Below are 16,595 nucleotides of genomic sequence, written 5' to 3' on the forward strand. Positions count from 1 at the left end.
TGTATTAGCCCGATCAATAAGCGAGGTTTATGATCTGAGAGCTGTGTGATGCGGTGACCTTAAATCCTCTTTGGTTGCTATGAATTGATGGCTATTAAAGGAAGTCGGGATGTGCCGGTGATTGACAAGCTCAGCAGCCAATAGGAAAGTAAGTGTTTGTTTCAAAGGCTTGTTCGGGCGGCGGGTGAGCCAATGGGGCGGCGAGGGGGCGTGTCCCCCAACCCCGTGTGGATACATTGTGAGCGGGGAGAGTTACAAAGAAACAAAAGCAGGTGAGGAAAGGGCTGAGCGGCGAGACAAAGAGGTGAATTCAACAGCAGACACGCGTTCACCCGGGCCAGTGAGTAACTACTTGTTCCCTTTACCCTCAAAGTGTGTCTATTGCAAATCCATTTCATTGCAAAGACCGCGCCTTCTCTTCACCTACACGCTGTTAACAACGAGTTAATTACTGGTAATTACCTCATCCGCTCTTCTCGTGGTTTTTAATGTAATTGTTTTTATTAAATTAGTTGTATTTTTTTTTGTCTGTCTCCTCCCTTCCTCCCCACCTTCTTGATGCCAGCTATGAATAAGGACAGAGTATTTCGGAAGCTCTTTGTGGGTGGGTTACCGTATCACAGCAACGAACTCTCTCTCAGACGGTATTTCCAGCGATTCGGGGAGATTGAAGAGGCAGCGGTAATAACCGACAGGCTGACCGGGCGATCTCGAGGATATGGGTTTGTGAGTATCTGAATTGTTAACCGCACCAGGGCTCTCACGTTTCAGAGGGAGTTGAACTGTTTGGTGAGAGGCTAGGGATGAAATTCGCCAAAAAGGAAGAGACAGGCGTGTTGGGCCAAGAACTCCTCTCTGCTCCAATGTTATCCAGTAGAAATTGCTGACTAGCCACAAGTCTGGCCACGGCGACACCGGTTTAGCCACAGTCACCTACATTTAGCAGAAAACGCCTTGCGTGTTCTCAATACAGATAAATGGACTTCACCTGTACAATTACTTAACATCTACCACCATTCAGTAACCAAGGAAGTAAAGCAGTCACAACGATCAACACACTGCTTTGAGTCTTGTCATTTTTACCAACCAACCCACAAATAGGTCAAAGGATACATGTATACGTCATGCACACGAGTATTGAGACCACATGGCAAAGGATGGTGCCTGTTACTCTTTAAAATTTGCTAATCAGCAATGTAATCATCCATAATCTAGATTCCCAACTGGCCACATGTAGCTAATGTATTGGACATCACATCTCTTTTTTTTTTGAAAAAAACCCCACATGTATTGAATGATGCATTATGCTGGCCATAACAAAATGGTTGAATCCATAAAAGCAGTTTTTTTTAAAAATAAGTAAGTAAACCATTCTGTATATGCAAGTCCCACAAATGGCAATGAGATGAAACATAGAAACATAGAAAATAGTTGCAGGAGTAGGTCATTTGACCCTTCGAGCCTGCACCGCCATTCAATAAGATCATGGCTGATCATTCCCTCAGTACCCCTTTTCCCATTTTCTCTCCATACCCCTTGATCCCCTTAGCCCTAAGGGCCATATCTAACTCCCTCTTGAATATATCCAATGAACTGGCATCAACAACACTCCTGTGGCAGGGAATTCCACAGGTTAACAACTCTCTGAGTGAAGAGGTTTCTCCTCATCTCAGTCCTAAATGGCCTACCCCTTATCCTAAGACTATGTCCCCTGGTTCCGGACTTCCCCAACATCGGGAACATTCTTCCCGCATCTAACCTGTCCAGTCCCATCAGAATCTTATACATTTCTGTGAGATCCCCTCTCATCCTTCTAAACTCCAGAATAAAGGCCCAGTTGATCCAGTCTCTCCTCATATGACTGTCCAGCCATCCCGGGAATCAGTCTGGTGAACCTTCGCTGCACTCCCTCAATAGCAAGAACGTTCTTCCTCAGATTAGGAGACCAAAACCGAACACAATATTCCAGGTGAGGCCTCACTAAGGCCCTGTACAACTGTAGTAAGACCTCCCTGCTCCTATACTCAAATCCCCTAGCTATGAAGGCCAACATACTGTCATGTATCTTATATTATTATATATAACTGTATCCCAACATGCTGTACATGACTGTAATAAGATATGACCTGTAACCACCAGCATACCTTACCACCAGGGGTGCACTTGCAAGGGACCGGTATATAAGCACAGGTCTCAGGCAAGTGCAGCATTCCAGAGCTGTGAAATAAAAGGTGCAGGTCCAGAGTGACCTTGACTTCACTACATGCCTAATCTATTTTTGATGGTTATGGTTGAAAGGGGAACATTAGTCAGAACACTAGAATATAGTTCTGACCTTTTTTAATGTCCGTATGTGCACATTTTATTGTTTCCCTGTTCAACTGGACACTAAAGATCCCATGGTACTATTTGAAGAAAAGCAAGGATGAGATGTTTGTGAATGAGAACTCCTCATGGTGTTGCTTATTAATGGCTTTCATTCCAAGTTTATGATGCATTGATAGTATGCACAAGTGTCATTATCATTGTAACAAATGTAATGTATGGTTCTTGCTCCTTGCAAGAACTTTTTATGCAGCTAGTGCCCCTTTAATGTTGCCCTCTTGCCTTATGCTGACTCCATTATGGTAGCTACATTCATCTGTATAGAGGTCATATTGATCCTTGAATTTCTAGTATTGCCCAGCGTGTTGAACTAATGTTGTTTTTCTCTCTGAAACCAAAGGTGGTGCAGAACACATCCACCTGTAGGGGAAATCCAGTTTTGTCCCTGAATCAAGATGACCTTGGTTGAAAATGTTTCATGCACATCTGAAGTAGGAGCTTGCACAGAGTGATCTGGGAGTACAACAATTCTGGTAGTGTGACAGTAAATGGAGTTTGGACAGCCTGGTTACTTGATGCTACAGAATTCTTAAAAACAAATATCACCAGGAAGTGCTCTGTTTGACCCAACTGGAAGTAGTTCCCACTGGTCTGATGCAAGTCTGAGCTCATGCCTTTGTGTCCCTGGCCAGGCATGTGTCCCTTGATCTTTTCATTTCTTCAATTCTAAACTGTGAATTGGGCCAGATTCAGATACAATTTTAAGTTAAAGGCAAGTACAACAGGATTATACTAACTGCAAGTGACCATTCCAAATATAGAGCCCAGATTATATTTTTCTCTGGTGAAAACTGAGACTCAAATGTCACATCTATCCCTTAATCTCGCCCATATAAACTTACCTACCCATATTCATGACCATCCCCCCATCCCCATAGGAATCTCAAAGCGAGGATGACTTGCTTCAACGCAAAAAAGGAATGAGTTGACGGGTGTTTCAATGAAGGACCTAATATTCCAGGTCCCGAACAACATCATGAAGGGTGGAAGATGCCTGTGCGTGGATTTTTTTTTTTTAAACGTGTGGTGGCTGGTGCACACTAGCCACCACATGGGGCTTGACAGAGCTAGGTCTTGGTCCAGTGGCAAGGATTACCCAAGACTAACTGGAGACCAGCTCTGCTGCATAGACCGAGCGTGCGCACATATAACAGTGTGGGATGGTCCGTGCTGCCCCTGGTCCCTCGCCTCTTCTGGGCCCTGGTCACTTCCATCTACAAACTCTTGCTGCTCCTTCGCCCCTCCTGCTGTGCCATCCCCTTGACCATGCCATCTCTCGTGACCTCTCGACACCCATCAAGTCAATCACTGATATGTCTATCTCTGATCTCTTCCTTGTAAAAGAGAGAGATTTTTAAATTTATATAATGCCTTTCACAATCTCTGGTCAACCCAAAGTGCTTTACAGCCAATGAAGTACTTTTGAAGTGTAGTCACTGTTGTAATGTATCCCGCTCCACTCGCATCCCCCTTCCTCCTCCCAACCCCACTTCCTTCTGTATTTGCTCCTGAAAAAACTTCCCCCAAGTCAATTACAACAGCACTTTCAAATTTTTAGCTGTTTGGCCATTTGCCTTCCATTCACTGCAATATTTCTGCAGCTAACACTCTCCTCTGGAAAAAAAAATAGAAAATAGGTGCAGGAGTAAGCCATTTGGCCCTTCGAGCCTGCACCACCATTCAATAAGATCATGACTGATCATTCACCTCAATACCCCTTTCCTGCTTTCTCTCCATACCCCTTGATCTAACTCCCTCTTGAATATATAAAACGAACTGGCATTAACAACTCTCTGCTGAAGAGAATTCCACAGGTTAACAACTGAGTGAAGAAGATTCTCCTCATCTCTGTACCAAATGGCTTGCCGCTTGCCCCTTACCCTTGGACTGTAACCCCTGGTTCTGGACTCCCCCCAACATTGGGAACATTCTTCCTGCATCTAACCTGTCCAGTCCTGTCAGAATTTCATGCTTCTGAGATCCCCTCTCATTCTTCTAAACTCCAGTGAATACAGGCCCAGTTGCTCCAGTCTCTCCTCATATATGTCAGTCCTGCCATCCTGGGAATCAGTCTGGTGAACCTTCGCTGCACTCCCTCAATAGCAAGAACCATCCTTCCTCGGATTAGGAGACCAAAAATGAACACACTATTCAAGGTGAGGCCTCACCAAGGCCCTGTAGAGCTGCATTAAGACCTCCCTGATCCTATACTCAAGTCCCATAGCTGTGAAGGCCAACATGCCATTTGGTGCCTTCACCGCTTGCTGCACCTGCATGCCAACCTTCAATGACTGATGTACCATGACACCCAGGTCTCGTTGCACTTCCCCTTTTCCTAATCTGCCGCCATTCAGATAATCTGCCTTTATGTTTTTGCCACCAAAGTGGATAACCTCACGTTTTTCAACATTATACTGCATCTGCCATGCATTTGACCTCTCTCCTAACCTGTCCAAGTCACCTTGCAGCTTCTTAGCTCACACCGCCACCCAGCTTAGTGTCATCTGCAAAGTTGGAGGTATTACTCTCGAGTTCTTCATCTAAATCATTGATATATATTGTAAATATCTGGGGTCCCAGCACTGAGCCCTGAGGCACCCCACTTGTCACTGCCTGCCATTCTGAAAAGGACCCGTTTATCCCGACTCTCTGCTTCCTGTCTGCCAACCAGTTCTCTATCCACGTAAATACATTACTCCCAATACCACGTGCTTTAATTTTGCACACCAATCTCTTGTGTGGGATCTTGTCAAAAGCCTTTTGAAAGTCCAAATACACCACATCCACTGGTTCTTCCTTGTCCACTCTACTAGTTACATCCTCAAAAAATTCCAGAAGATTTGTCAAGCATGATTTCCCTTTCATAAATCCATGCTGACTTGGGCCGATCCTGTCACTGCTTTCCAAATGCACTGCTATTTCATCTTTTAATGAAGCCTTCGACAAGGTACTGCATAGTGGACTCATGACTGAGGCCAGAGCAGGTGGAGTCAGGACAGATAGCAGAATGAATAGCAAGCTGGCTACAAAACAGAACGGGGGTTAAGGATAACTACTCAGATTGGCAAAAGGTGGAAAGTAGTGTTTCATAGGTAATGGTGATGGGACCACTGTTCATATTTTACAACAATTTATACTTGGGAATTGGAAGTACAATTTCAAAATTTGTGGATGACACCAAATTTGGGGTAGGGAGTGGAGGTGTAGTTAACAGGTAGGAAGAAGTGACAAAATATTAGAGGACATTAAACTTTGTAGAATGGGTGTGTAATTGGCAAATGAATTTCAATTTCGACAAGTAAGGTGATGCATTTTGGTAGGAAGAATGAAGAGGCCTTATATCATTTGGATAAGTCTAAATTGGGTAGAGGAGCAAAGGGATCGGAGGGTGCTGATACACATCACAAAGTAGTGGCACAGGTTAATAAGGCTGCTTTTTTTTTTAAAAAAAGCAATCCATGCACTGGGGTTAATTTCTACAAAGATAGAGTTGAAAAGCAGAGAAAGTGTAAAACTTGTATTGAATTTGGTTAGACCACACTTGGAGTACTGTGGACAGTTCTGGTCTCCGATTATAACAATTGTACTGGATAAGATGTACAAAAAGATTTACAAGGATGATGCCAGAACTGAGGGGATATACTTATCAGGAAAGGCTGAACAAGCTGGGGCTCTTTTCTCTCGGAAAGAGAAGTCTGACGTGTGATCCAGTAGAGGTCTTTAAGATAATGGAAGGGTTTGATAGGGTAGATGTAAATAAAACGTTTCCACTTGAGGTCATGAATATAAGCTAGTCACTAATGAATCCAATAGGGAATTCAGGAGAAACTATTTTGCCCAAAGTATGTTAAGAATATGGAGCTCACTACTACAAGGAGTAGTTGAGGCAAATACCATAGATGCTTTTAAAGGGAAGCTAGATAAGCACATGAGGGGGTAGGAATAAAAAGATATGCTGATGGGGTTAGATTAAGAGGAGGGGTGGGACGAGACTCGCATGGAGCATAAATGCCAGCATAGACCAGTTGGGCCAAATGGCCTGTTTCTGTGCTGTACGTTTTGTGTAACTCGATGCTCAATCATACCCTCACCTCCATCTTTGATGCCCTTGTCCCCAGTAAAACCTTTGTGCTCTCTCTCTCTCACCCTGGTCGTTGCCACTGGTACAGCCCCATCTACCCTCCCTTAAGTCAGAGAGACAGATTTGAACATTTATAGTGGACAACTGGTTTAGCCATTCATAGCCTTTATGACTGGACCGCATAAAATACGATCAGGTCCTGCTTTCCTCCACCAAAACTGCTCACTATTCCAGGATCATCCTGGATTGCAAAGATAAACCCTTGGCTTCTCTTCTCCACTACAAACAGTCTTCTTAAACCCCTCTCCACCCTCCCCTCACCTCCAACAATGTCACTAAAGTTGAGACCACCTGTTCAGCTGCTTCTGCCATTTCCTCCAATGTTCCCTCTAAGTGTTTTTCTGCTCTGTCCCTTTGAATGGGCTACATGGCCCATGCATGCGCGGTTTCACCTATAAAAGCCAGTGAGCGGTCTGCGCAGGACCTCCAGAGCGCTGCACAGCCTAGTGGGAGCGTTACTTCGCTCCCTTCTCCCAGCCCTGAACTTGCATCTGTCTCTGTCTCTGTCTCTGTCCGGATATAAAAGGGGTCAGAGGGTCTAGTAAGGAGGAGGAACTGAGGGAAATCCTTATTAGTCGGGAAATTGTGTTGGGGAAATTGATGGGATTGAAGGCCGATAAATCCCCAGGGCCTGATTGTCTGCATTCCAGAGTACTTAAGGAGGTGGCCTTGGAAATAGCGGATGCATTGACAGTCATTTTCCAACATTCCATTGACTCTGGATCAGTTCCTATCGAGTGGAGGGTAGCCAATGTAACCCCACTTTTTAAAAAAGGAGGAAGAGAGAAAACAGGGAATTATAGACCAGTCAGCCTGACATCAGTAGTGGGTAAAAAGATGGAATCAATTATTAAGGATGTCCTAGCAGCGCATTTGGAAAGAGGTGACATGATAGGTCCAAGTCAGCATGGATTTGTGAAGGGGAAATCATGCTTGACACATCTTCTGGAATTTTTTGAGGATGTTTCCAGTAGAGTGGACAAGGGAGAACCAGTTGATGTGGTATATTTGGACTTTCAGAAGGCTTTCGACAAGGTCCCACACAAGAGATTAATGTGCAAAGTTAAAGCACATGGGATTGGGGGTAGTGTGCTGACATGGATTGAGAACTGGTTGGCAGACAGGAAGCAAAGAGTAGGAGTAAATGGGTACTTTTCAGAAAGGCAGGCAGTGACTAGTGGGGTACTGCAAGGTTAGGTGAATGGGCAAATGCATGGCAGATGAAGTATAATGTGGATAAATGTGAGGTTATCCACTTTGTTGGTAAAAACAGAGAGACAGACTATTATCTGAATGGTGACAGATTAGGAAAAGGGGAGGTGCAATGAGACCTGGGTGTCATGGTACATCAGTCATTGAAGGTTGGATGGCAGGTACAGCAGGTTGTTAAGAAAGCAAATGGCATGTTGGCCTTCATAGCAAGGGGATTTGAGTACAGGGGCAGGGAGATGTTGCTACAGTTGTACAGGGCTTGGTGAGGCCACACCTGGAGTATTGTGTACAGTTTTGGTCTCCTAACTTGAAGGACATTCTTGCTATTGAGGGAGTGCAGCGAAGGTTCACCAGACTGATTCCCGGGATGGCGGGACTGACATATCAAGAAAGACTGGATCAACTGGGTTTGTATTCACTGGAGTTCAGAAGAATGAGAGGGGACCTCATAGAAACGTTTAAAATTCTGATGGGTTCAGACAGGTTAGATGCAGGAAGAATGTTCCCAATGTTGGGGAAGTCCAGAACCAGGGGTCACAGTCTAAGGATAAGGGGTAAGCCATTTAGGACCGAGATGAGAAACTTCTTCACCCAGAGAGTGATGAACCTGTGGAATTCTCTACCACAGAGAGTTGTTGAGGCCAATTCACTAAATATATTCAAAAAGGAGTTAGATGAAGTCCTTACTACTAGGGGGATCAAGGGGTATGGTGAGAAAGCAGGAATGGGGTACTGAAGTTGCATGTTCAGCCATGAACTCATTGAATGGTGGTGCAGGCTAGAAGGGCCAAATGGCCTACTCCTGCACCTATTTTCTGTTTCTATGTTTCTATGTCTCCCTCATGCCCCTTCTGAGCTCATCTTGTCCCTTGACCCTATTCCCACCAAACTGCTGACCACCCAAACCCAACTTCCTTCCTGGCCCCATGTTAGCTGCTTATGTTAACTGTTCCTTCTCCTTGAGTACTGTGTCCCCCTCCTTCAAATCTACTGTCATCTGTCCTGCCTTAAAACACCCTTGACCCCTTTGTCCTTGCAAACTACCATCCCATCTCCAACCTCCCTCTCCTCTCGCATGTTCTTGAACTGTTATCACCTCCAAAATCCATGCCCATCTTTCCTGCAATTCCATATTTGAACCCTTCCAAACAGGTTTGCCACCCCTGCCATAGCACTGAAATGGCCCTTATCAAAGTCACATGATATCCTACATGACTGTGACTATGGCAAACAATCTCTCTCCATCCTTCTTGACCTGTCTGCAGCCTTTGACATGGCTGATCACACCATCTCCCTCTGTCGTCCAGCTGGGTGGGATTGCACTCCAGGTTCCATTCTTATCTATCCAGTTGTAGTCAGGAATTACCTGCAATTATTTTTCCTGCTGGTCCCACTTGGTTACCTCTGAGTCCTCCCAGAATCTATCCTTGGGCCCCGTCCTATTTCTCATCTACATGCTGCCCCTCAGTGACGTCATCCAAAAACACATCAGGTTCCACGTGTACACTCTGACACCCAGCTCGACCTCTCTCGACCTCTCCACTGTCTGATTGGTCATGCTGCTTGTCGGAAATCCAATATTGGATGAGCAGAAATTTCCTCCAATTGAGTATTGGAAAAATCAAAGCCATTGTTTTCGGTCCCTGGATATCTACTCCTTCCTTCTCCCTGACAGCTGTTTTTGGCTGAACCAGACCATTTGCAATCTTGGCACCCTTTTTAACCCTGAACTGAGCTTCCAATCCCATATTCTGTTCACTTCCCTAACGTCACCCTTCTCTGCCACTGTTTCAGCTCACCTACTGCTGAAATCCTCATCCATGCCTATGTTGCCTCTAGACTTGACTATTCCAATGCTGTGCTGTCCTGGCCGGCCTCTCACCTTGCACCCTCCGTAAACTTAAGCTCATCCAAAACTCTGCTGCCCATATACAATTCTCCCAAATTCCTGTTCACCCTTCACCCTTCACCCCTGTGCTCACTGGCTGCTGTGCTCCTAATCTGGAAATGCTGGAATTTTAAAATTTTCATCCTTGGCTTCAAATCCATTCCTGATCCCCACCCTATCTCTGTAACCTCCTCCAGCCTTGCAACCCTCCAAGATCTCTGTACTCCTCCAATTCTGGCCTCTTGTACATCCCTGATTTTCATCCTTTCCCAATTGGTGGTTGTGCCTTCAGCTGCTTGGGCCTTGAGCCATAGAATTTCCTCCCTAAACCTGTCTGCCTTTACTTCTCTCCTTTAGGATGTCCTTTAAAACCTACCTTTTTGACCAAGCTTTTGCTCACTGCCCTAAATCTCCCTGTGTGGCTCGATGTCAAATTTTGTTAATGTTACTATGAAGCACTTTGTGACCTTTATTGCATTAAAGGTGCTATATAAATGCAAGTTGTTGTTCTCCAGAATCACCTGTCTTTAAGGGAAACAATTTGCCCTTCTGGACATCCCAAAATGCTTCAGTCAATTAAGTGCTTTTGTAGTATTGTCATGTTATAAATTAGGGAAACACAGCAGATGATTTGTGCACAGCAAGGTCCTACAGATAGTATTGGTCAGTGGTGCAAAGTGAAATCTTTACTGACTCTACCTTTTTATTGTTCAGCTTCAAGCTGAATGACGAGCAGACATCTGGAGACATGAAACATCAATTGGGTGTGGACTTAACTTGCGACCGCAGTTTTCAGTTACTTGCTCCACAAGAATCTTTAGACATTGGTTACTAAATTCTGTTATTGCTCTAAAGTAATAAAGCAGGCATATACATATGTGGAAGGCACATAGAATCATAGAAATATTCAGCACAGAAGGTGGCCATTCAGCCCATTGTGCCTGTGCTAGCCCTTTGGTAGAGCTCTTCAATTCGTCCCACTCCCTGGCTCTTTCCCCATAGCCCTGCAAATTTTTCCCTTCAAGTATTTATCCAATTCTCTATTGAAACTGCTTCCAATGCCCTTTTCAGGCAATGCATTCCAGCACACAGTAACTCTGTGTATATTTTAAACGTTTCTTCATGAGGCCTCTGGTTGTTTTGCCAATCACCTTAAATCTATGACTTCCTGATGACTTAACTCTTATGCCATTGGAAACCATTTCTCCTTATTTACTCTAACAAAACCAATTAAATATTCTCTGCTCCAAGAAGCACAACCCCCAACTTCTCCAGTCTCTTCCTTGTAACTGAAGTCCCTTATCCCTGGTACCATTCTAGTCCATCTCTTCTGCATCCTCTCTAAGGCCTTGACATCCTTCCTAAAGTGTGGTACGCAGAACACAATATTCCAGCTGAGGCTTAACCAGTTTTTTATAAAGGTTTAGTATACTTGTGCCTCTATTAATGAAGCCAAAGATCGCATTGCTATTTTAAACAACCTTCCCAACTCGTCCTGCCACCTTTTCAAAGATTTGTGTGCGTATACTCCCAGGTCTCTCTCTTCCTGCACCCCTCATTTACTTTATGTTGCCTCTCCTCATTTTTCGTACCAAACTCTCACTTCACACTTCTCTGAGTCACATTTTATCTGCCATGTGTTTGCCCATTTCACCAGATTGTCTATGTCCTCCAGAAGTCTGTTACTATCTTCCTCATTGTTATCTTTCCGAGTTTTGCGTCATCTGAAAACTTTGAAACAATTTGGTATCCTCACTGTCCCTTCAATCCCATGGGCTTCAATTTTGTAAAATCTATTACGTGGTACTTTTGTCAAATGTAATTGTTTTCAGAAGAATTATTAGCCTCGAAATTTGTCTCGGGCGGTATCGGTACGGCCGCCCCTTATACACAGCACCTGATAGTCGGTTGCATTGCAGTCACTGGAGCAGAATATCGGGCGTTGCATACAACGGGCGACTGATCTGATACCACCCGCTTTGCACTACCGCCCCGTGACTAATTTCTCGGCCATTCTGTTTTCAGCCATTTTTGAGATTGTATGTAACATTCCTAGTTTGGCCAAGCTTACTAAACAGCAGTTAATCAAGGACGCAAACCCAGAAGTTGAGAATCGAACAGTTTGACCAAGGACATCAATTGTCAAGTGGTTTAACTTTTAAATTGTTCAGGGTTACTGTTCAGTTGCTTATGAAAATCAGCATGTGGATGGTTATAACTGATGGTAATCACACTGGGTTTCTGTAAGTGACTGTCTCTCATTTATGAGGAATAAACCTCAATTTAGTCAGTTGCAGTGATCCAGTAATCGAGTTGTTACACAATGCTCCATAAGTTGTTTTGTAGTTTGAGTCCTGGATATCTGATTTTGTTACAGTTACAATGTTCTCAATCTAGTTGAAGCAATTGAATCACTGAATCTTGCAGCACATGCAGGTCATTTTGCCCATCAAGCCTGCATGGGTGTTTTTCTGAGCCGCCAAATCTAATCCCACTCCTTGCTCCCTAGACCCTTTTATTGTCCAGTTTCTAAAGCAATTCTTCCATTCCCTTTTTCTATAAAAGGAATCATGGACTCTGCTTAAAGTTTATGTCTGTGAATTGCACACTTTAACCACCTTTTTTCTAATTACTCCTTTTAAAGAATCACAAAGAATTAAATGTCTTCTCTTTCATTACTGTCTTTACAAGCAGTGGAAATAATCCTATTTTTATTTACCGGACACAAAAGGAGGACTAGGCAGGTAGTGCAGAAGATGCCTGAGTCCATCTCGCTCTCCAACCAGTATTTTCTTCTGAGTACCGGTAGGGGTGATGGTGCCTCTGGGGAGTGCTGCAGATTAGGAAAAGGGGAGGTGCAACGAGACCTGTGTGTCATGGTACATCAGTCATTGAAAGTTGGCATGCAGATACAACAGGCGGTGAAGAAGGCAAATGGCATGTTGGCCTTCATAGCTAGGGGATTTGAGTATAGGAGCAGGGAGGTCTTACTGCAGTTGTACAGGGCCTTGGTGATGCCTCACCTAGAATATTGTGTTCAGTTTTGGTCTCCTAATCTGAGGAAGGACGTTCTTGCTATTGAGGGAGTGCAGCGAAGGTTCACCAGACTGATTCCCACGATGGCAGGATTGACATATGAGGAGAGACTGGATCGACTGGACCTGTATTCACTGGAGTTATGAAGAATGAGAGACGATCTCAAAGAAAGATAACATTCTGACAGGACTGGACAGATTAGATGCAGGAAGAATGTTCCCGATGTTGGGGAAGTCCAGAACCAGGGGTCACAGTTTAAGGATAAGGGGTAAGCCATTTAGGACCGAGATGAGGAGAGACTTCTTCACTCAGAGTTGTTAACCTGTGGAATTCTCTACCGCAGAGAATTGTTGATGCCAGTTCATTGGATATATTCAAGAGGGAGTTAGATATGGCCCTTATGGCTAAAGGAATCAAGGGGTATGGAGAGAAAGCAGGAAAGGGGTACTGAGGTGAATGATCAGCCATGATATTGAATGGTGGTGCAGGCTCGAAGGGCCGAATGGCCTACTCCTGCACCTATTTTCTATGTTTCTAAATAGATACAAATGGGTATGATTTGATAGCCAGACATGATTACAAGGTGACCAGGACTGGGAACTAAATATTCAGGGGTACTTGACCAATTCGGACAGACGGAGAGGACAAGGAGGTGGAGTAGCACTGTTAAAGAATTAGATCAGTGCATTTGTGAGAAATGATATTGGCTCAGAGGATCAAGATGCTGAATCAGTTTGGGTGGAGATGAGGAATAAGGGGGAAAAGTCGCTGGTGGGAGTAGTCTATAGGCCCCCTAACAGTAGCTACACTGTTGGACAGAGCAAAAATCAAGAAATAATGGAGGCTTGTAATAAAGGAACGGCAATAATCATGGGTGATTTTAACCTTCATATTGATTGGACAAAGCAAATTGGCCAAGGGAGCCTTGAGGAAAAGTTCATGGTGTATCCAGTTTCCTTGCACAGTACATTGAGGAACCAACCAGGGAGCAGGCTATCTTAGATCTAGTACTGTGTAATGAGGCAGGATTAATAAATTATCTCCTTAGTAAGAGATTTACTTGGAATGAGTGACCATAATATGGTTGAATTTCAAATTCAGTTGGAGGGTGAGAAAGTTGGTTCTCAAACCAGTGTCCGAAGCTGAAATAAAGGAGACTACAAAGGTATGAGGGCAGAGTTGGCTAAAGTAGACTGGGAAAATAGACTAAAGAATGGGACGGTTGATGAGCAATGGCAGACATTTAAGGAGATATTTCATAACTCTCAACAAAAATATATCCCAATGAGAAGGAAAGACTGTAAGAGAAGTGTTAACCATCCGTGGCTAGCTAAGGAAATAAGGGATGGTATCAAATTGAAAACTCAGGCATACAATTTGGCTAAGACTAGTGGGAGGCCAGAGGATTGGGAAATTTTTAAAAGCCAGCAGAGAACGACTAAAAGAAGATAGATTATGAAAATAAACCAGCACAAAATATAAAAATAGATGAGTTTCTACAGGTACATAAAAAGGAAGAGAGTGGCTAAGGTAAGTGTTGGTCCCCTGGAGGACGAGACTGAGGAATTAATAATGGAGAACAGGGAAATAGCAGAGACGTTGAACAAATATTTTGTATCGGTCTTCACGGTAGAAGACACTAAAAACATCCCAATAGTGGATAACCAAGGGACTATAGGTAGGGAGGAACTTAATACAATCACTATCACTAATGAAGACGTACTAGGTAAAATAATGGGACTAATGGTGGACAAGTCCCTGGACCTGATGCCTTACATCCTAGAGTCTTAAAAGAAGTGGCTGCAGAGATAGTAGATGCATTGGTTGTAATCTACCAAAATTCCCTGGATTCTGGGGCGGTCCCAGCAGATTCAAAAACCGCAAATGTAACACCCCTATTTAAAAAAAGGAGGCAGACAAAAAGCAGTAATCTATAGACCAGTTAGCCTAACATCTGTTGTTGGGGAAAATGCTGGAGTCTATTATTAAGGAAGCAGTAGCAGGAAATTTGGAAAAGCATACTTCAATCAAGCAGAGTCAGCATTGTTTTCTGGAAGGGAAATAGTGTTTTGACAAATTTGCTGGAGTTTCTTGAGTGTGTAACTAGCAGGGGGAACCAGTGGATGTGGTGTATTTGGATTTCCAGAAGGCATTCGATAAGATGCCGCATAAAAGGTTTCTGCACAAGATAAAAGCTCATGGGGTTGGAGGTAATATATTAGTATGGATAAAGGATTGGCTAGCTAACAGAAAACCGAGTCGGGATAAGTGGGTCATTTTCCGGTAGAACGGTGACTAGTGGGGTGCCGCAGGGATCAGTGCTGGGTCCTCAACTATTTACAATCTATATTAATGACTTGGATGAAGGGACTGAGTGTAATGTAGCCAAGTTTGCTGATGATACAAAGGTGGGTGGGAAAGCAAATTGTGAGGAGGACACAAAATCTGCAAATGGATATCGACAGGCTAAGTGAGTGGGCAAACGTTTGGCAGATGGAGTATAATGTGGGAAAATGTGAGGTTATCCATTTTTTGGCAGAAATAATAGAAAGGCAAATTATAATTTAAATGGAGAAAAATTGCAAAGAGACTTGGGTGTCCTTGTGCAGTTAGTATGCAGGTACAGTAAGTAATCAGGAAGGCAAATGGAATGTTGGCCCTTATTGCAAGGGGGATAGAGCATAAAAGCAGAGAAGTCCTGCTACAACTGTACAAGGTATTGGTGAGGCCATACCTGGAGTACTGTGTACAGTTTTGGTCTCTGTATTTAAGGATGCATTGGAGGCTGTTCAGAGAAGGTTCACTGGGTTGACTTGTAGGGATAGGTTGGGCCTATACACATTGGAGTTCCGAAGAATGAGGGGTGATCTTATTGAAACATATATGATAATGAGGGGGGCTCGACAAGGTGGATGCAGAGAGGATATTTCCACTTATAGGGGAAACTAAAACGAGGAGACATAGTCTTTTAGAATAAAGGGCTGCCCATTTAAAACTGAGATGGGGAGCAATTTCTTCTGAGGGTTGTAAATCTATGGAATTCTCTGCCCCAGAGAGCTGTGGAAGCTGGGTCATTGAATATATTATTTAAGGCGGAGACACAGATTTTTGAGCAATAAGGGATATGTTATGGGTGAGGGCAGGGAGGTGGAGCTGAGTCCATGATCAGATCAGCCATGATCTTATTGAATGGTGGAGCAGGCTGGAGGAGCCAAATGGCCTACTCCTGCTCTCATTTCTTATGTTATCATCTTATAACCCTTCATAATCTTGTAGACCGTTAAAGTTCTCCACTCGATGGGGGGGGGTGGGGGAAATCCTAACTTCTACGTCCGTTTGTCTTAACTGGAACCCTAGTGAAAATATGTTGTATCTTGTCCACTGTTCAATGCTCCAGACAATATTCCAACTGGAGTCTAACTAAGGTCTTGTACAAGTTCAAGATACCTCTTTGCTTCTGTATCCTATGCCTCATGCCTGTCATATGGAATTATGCAGTTGCACTGGCATTCTTAATCACCTGTGTATCTGCCACCAAGGTCCCTTGGCTCATAAAATCTTACCACTTTGTATTTTCTTATTCATTCTAATTTCCAAATGATCTAATTCAAATTTTCCTGCAGTGAACTGTATTGTCCCATCCTGTGAGCCCATCCATCTCCTCCTGCAGTTTACACAATCTTTGCTATAAATTGTGATCTGCCCCAATTTGGTGTGATCAGCTAATTTCAATATTGTTCCTTCAATGATGTATTTGGCCAACTTCAGGTCAGCCATGTAGACTGTGAGCTGAGAGTGAGTTATCTTGTGATTTGTTAATCAGTTTCAAAAAAAGTAATGTTTCTTCACTTGTGCAAGAATGGAAGAGTGGGGCAGATCAGACTATATAAGAGCGCAGAGCCAGAGGAGTTTTGTAAATGCACTTTTAAACCA

At 43.7% G+C, this 16,595-nt stretch overlaps 1 protein-coding gene across 2 annotated transcripts in view; it reads left to right on the forward strand.

Moving 5' to 3' along the window:
• Nucleotides 1–235: 235 nt before the first annotated feature.
• LOC139279354 (RNA-binding protein 24-like) overlaps nt 236–16,595 on the forward strand; it is a 30,286-nt gene continuing 13,926 nt past the window's right edge. The window contains exons 1-2 of one of the 2 annotated variants that reach the window (XM_070898475.1): nt 236–340; nt 566–726. In XM_070898475.1, coding sequence (XP_070754576.1) covers nt 568–726 — 159 coding nt within the window. In that variant the 5' untranslated portion in view covers nt 236–340; nt 566–567. Of the gene's footprint in view, nt 341–558; nt 727–16,595 lie in introns of those variants that run through there. The other variant, XM_070898474.1, reaches the window with a different exon arrangement.

This window comes from Pristiophorus japonicus, chromosome 14 (assembly GCF_044704955.1).
Source record: "Pristiophorus japonicus isolate sPriJap1 chromosome 14, sPriJap1.hap1, whole genome shotgun sequence".
In the NCBI taxonomy this organism is placed as follows: Eukaryota; Metazoa; Chordata; class Chondrichthyes; family Pristiophoridae; genus Pristiophorus; species Pristiophorus japonicus.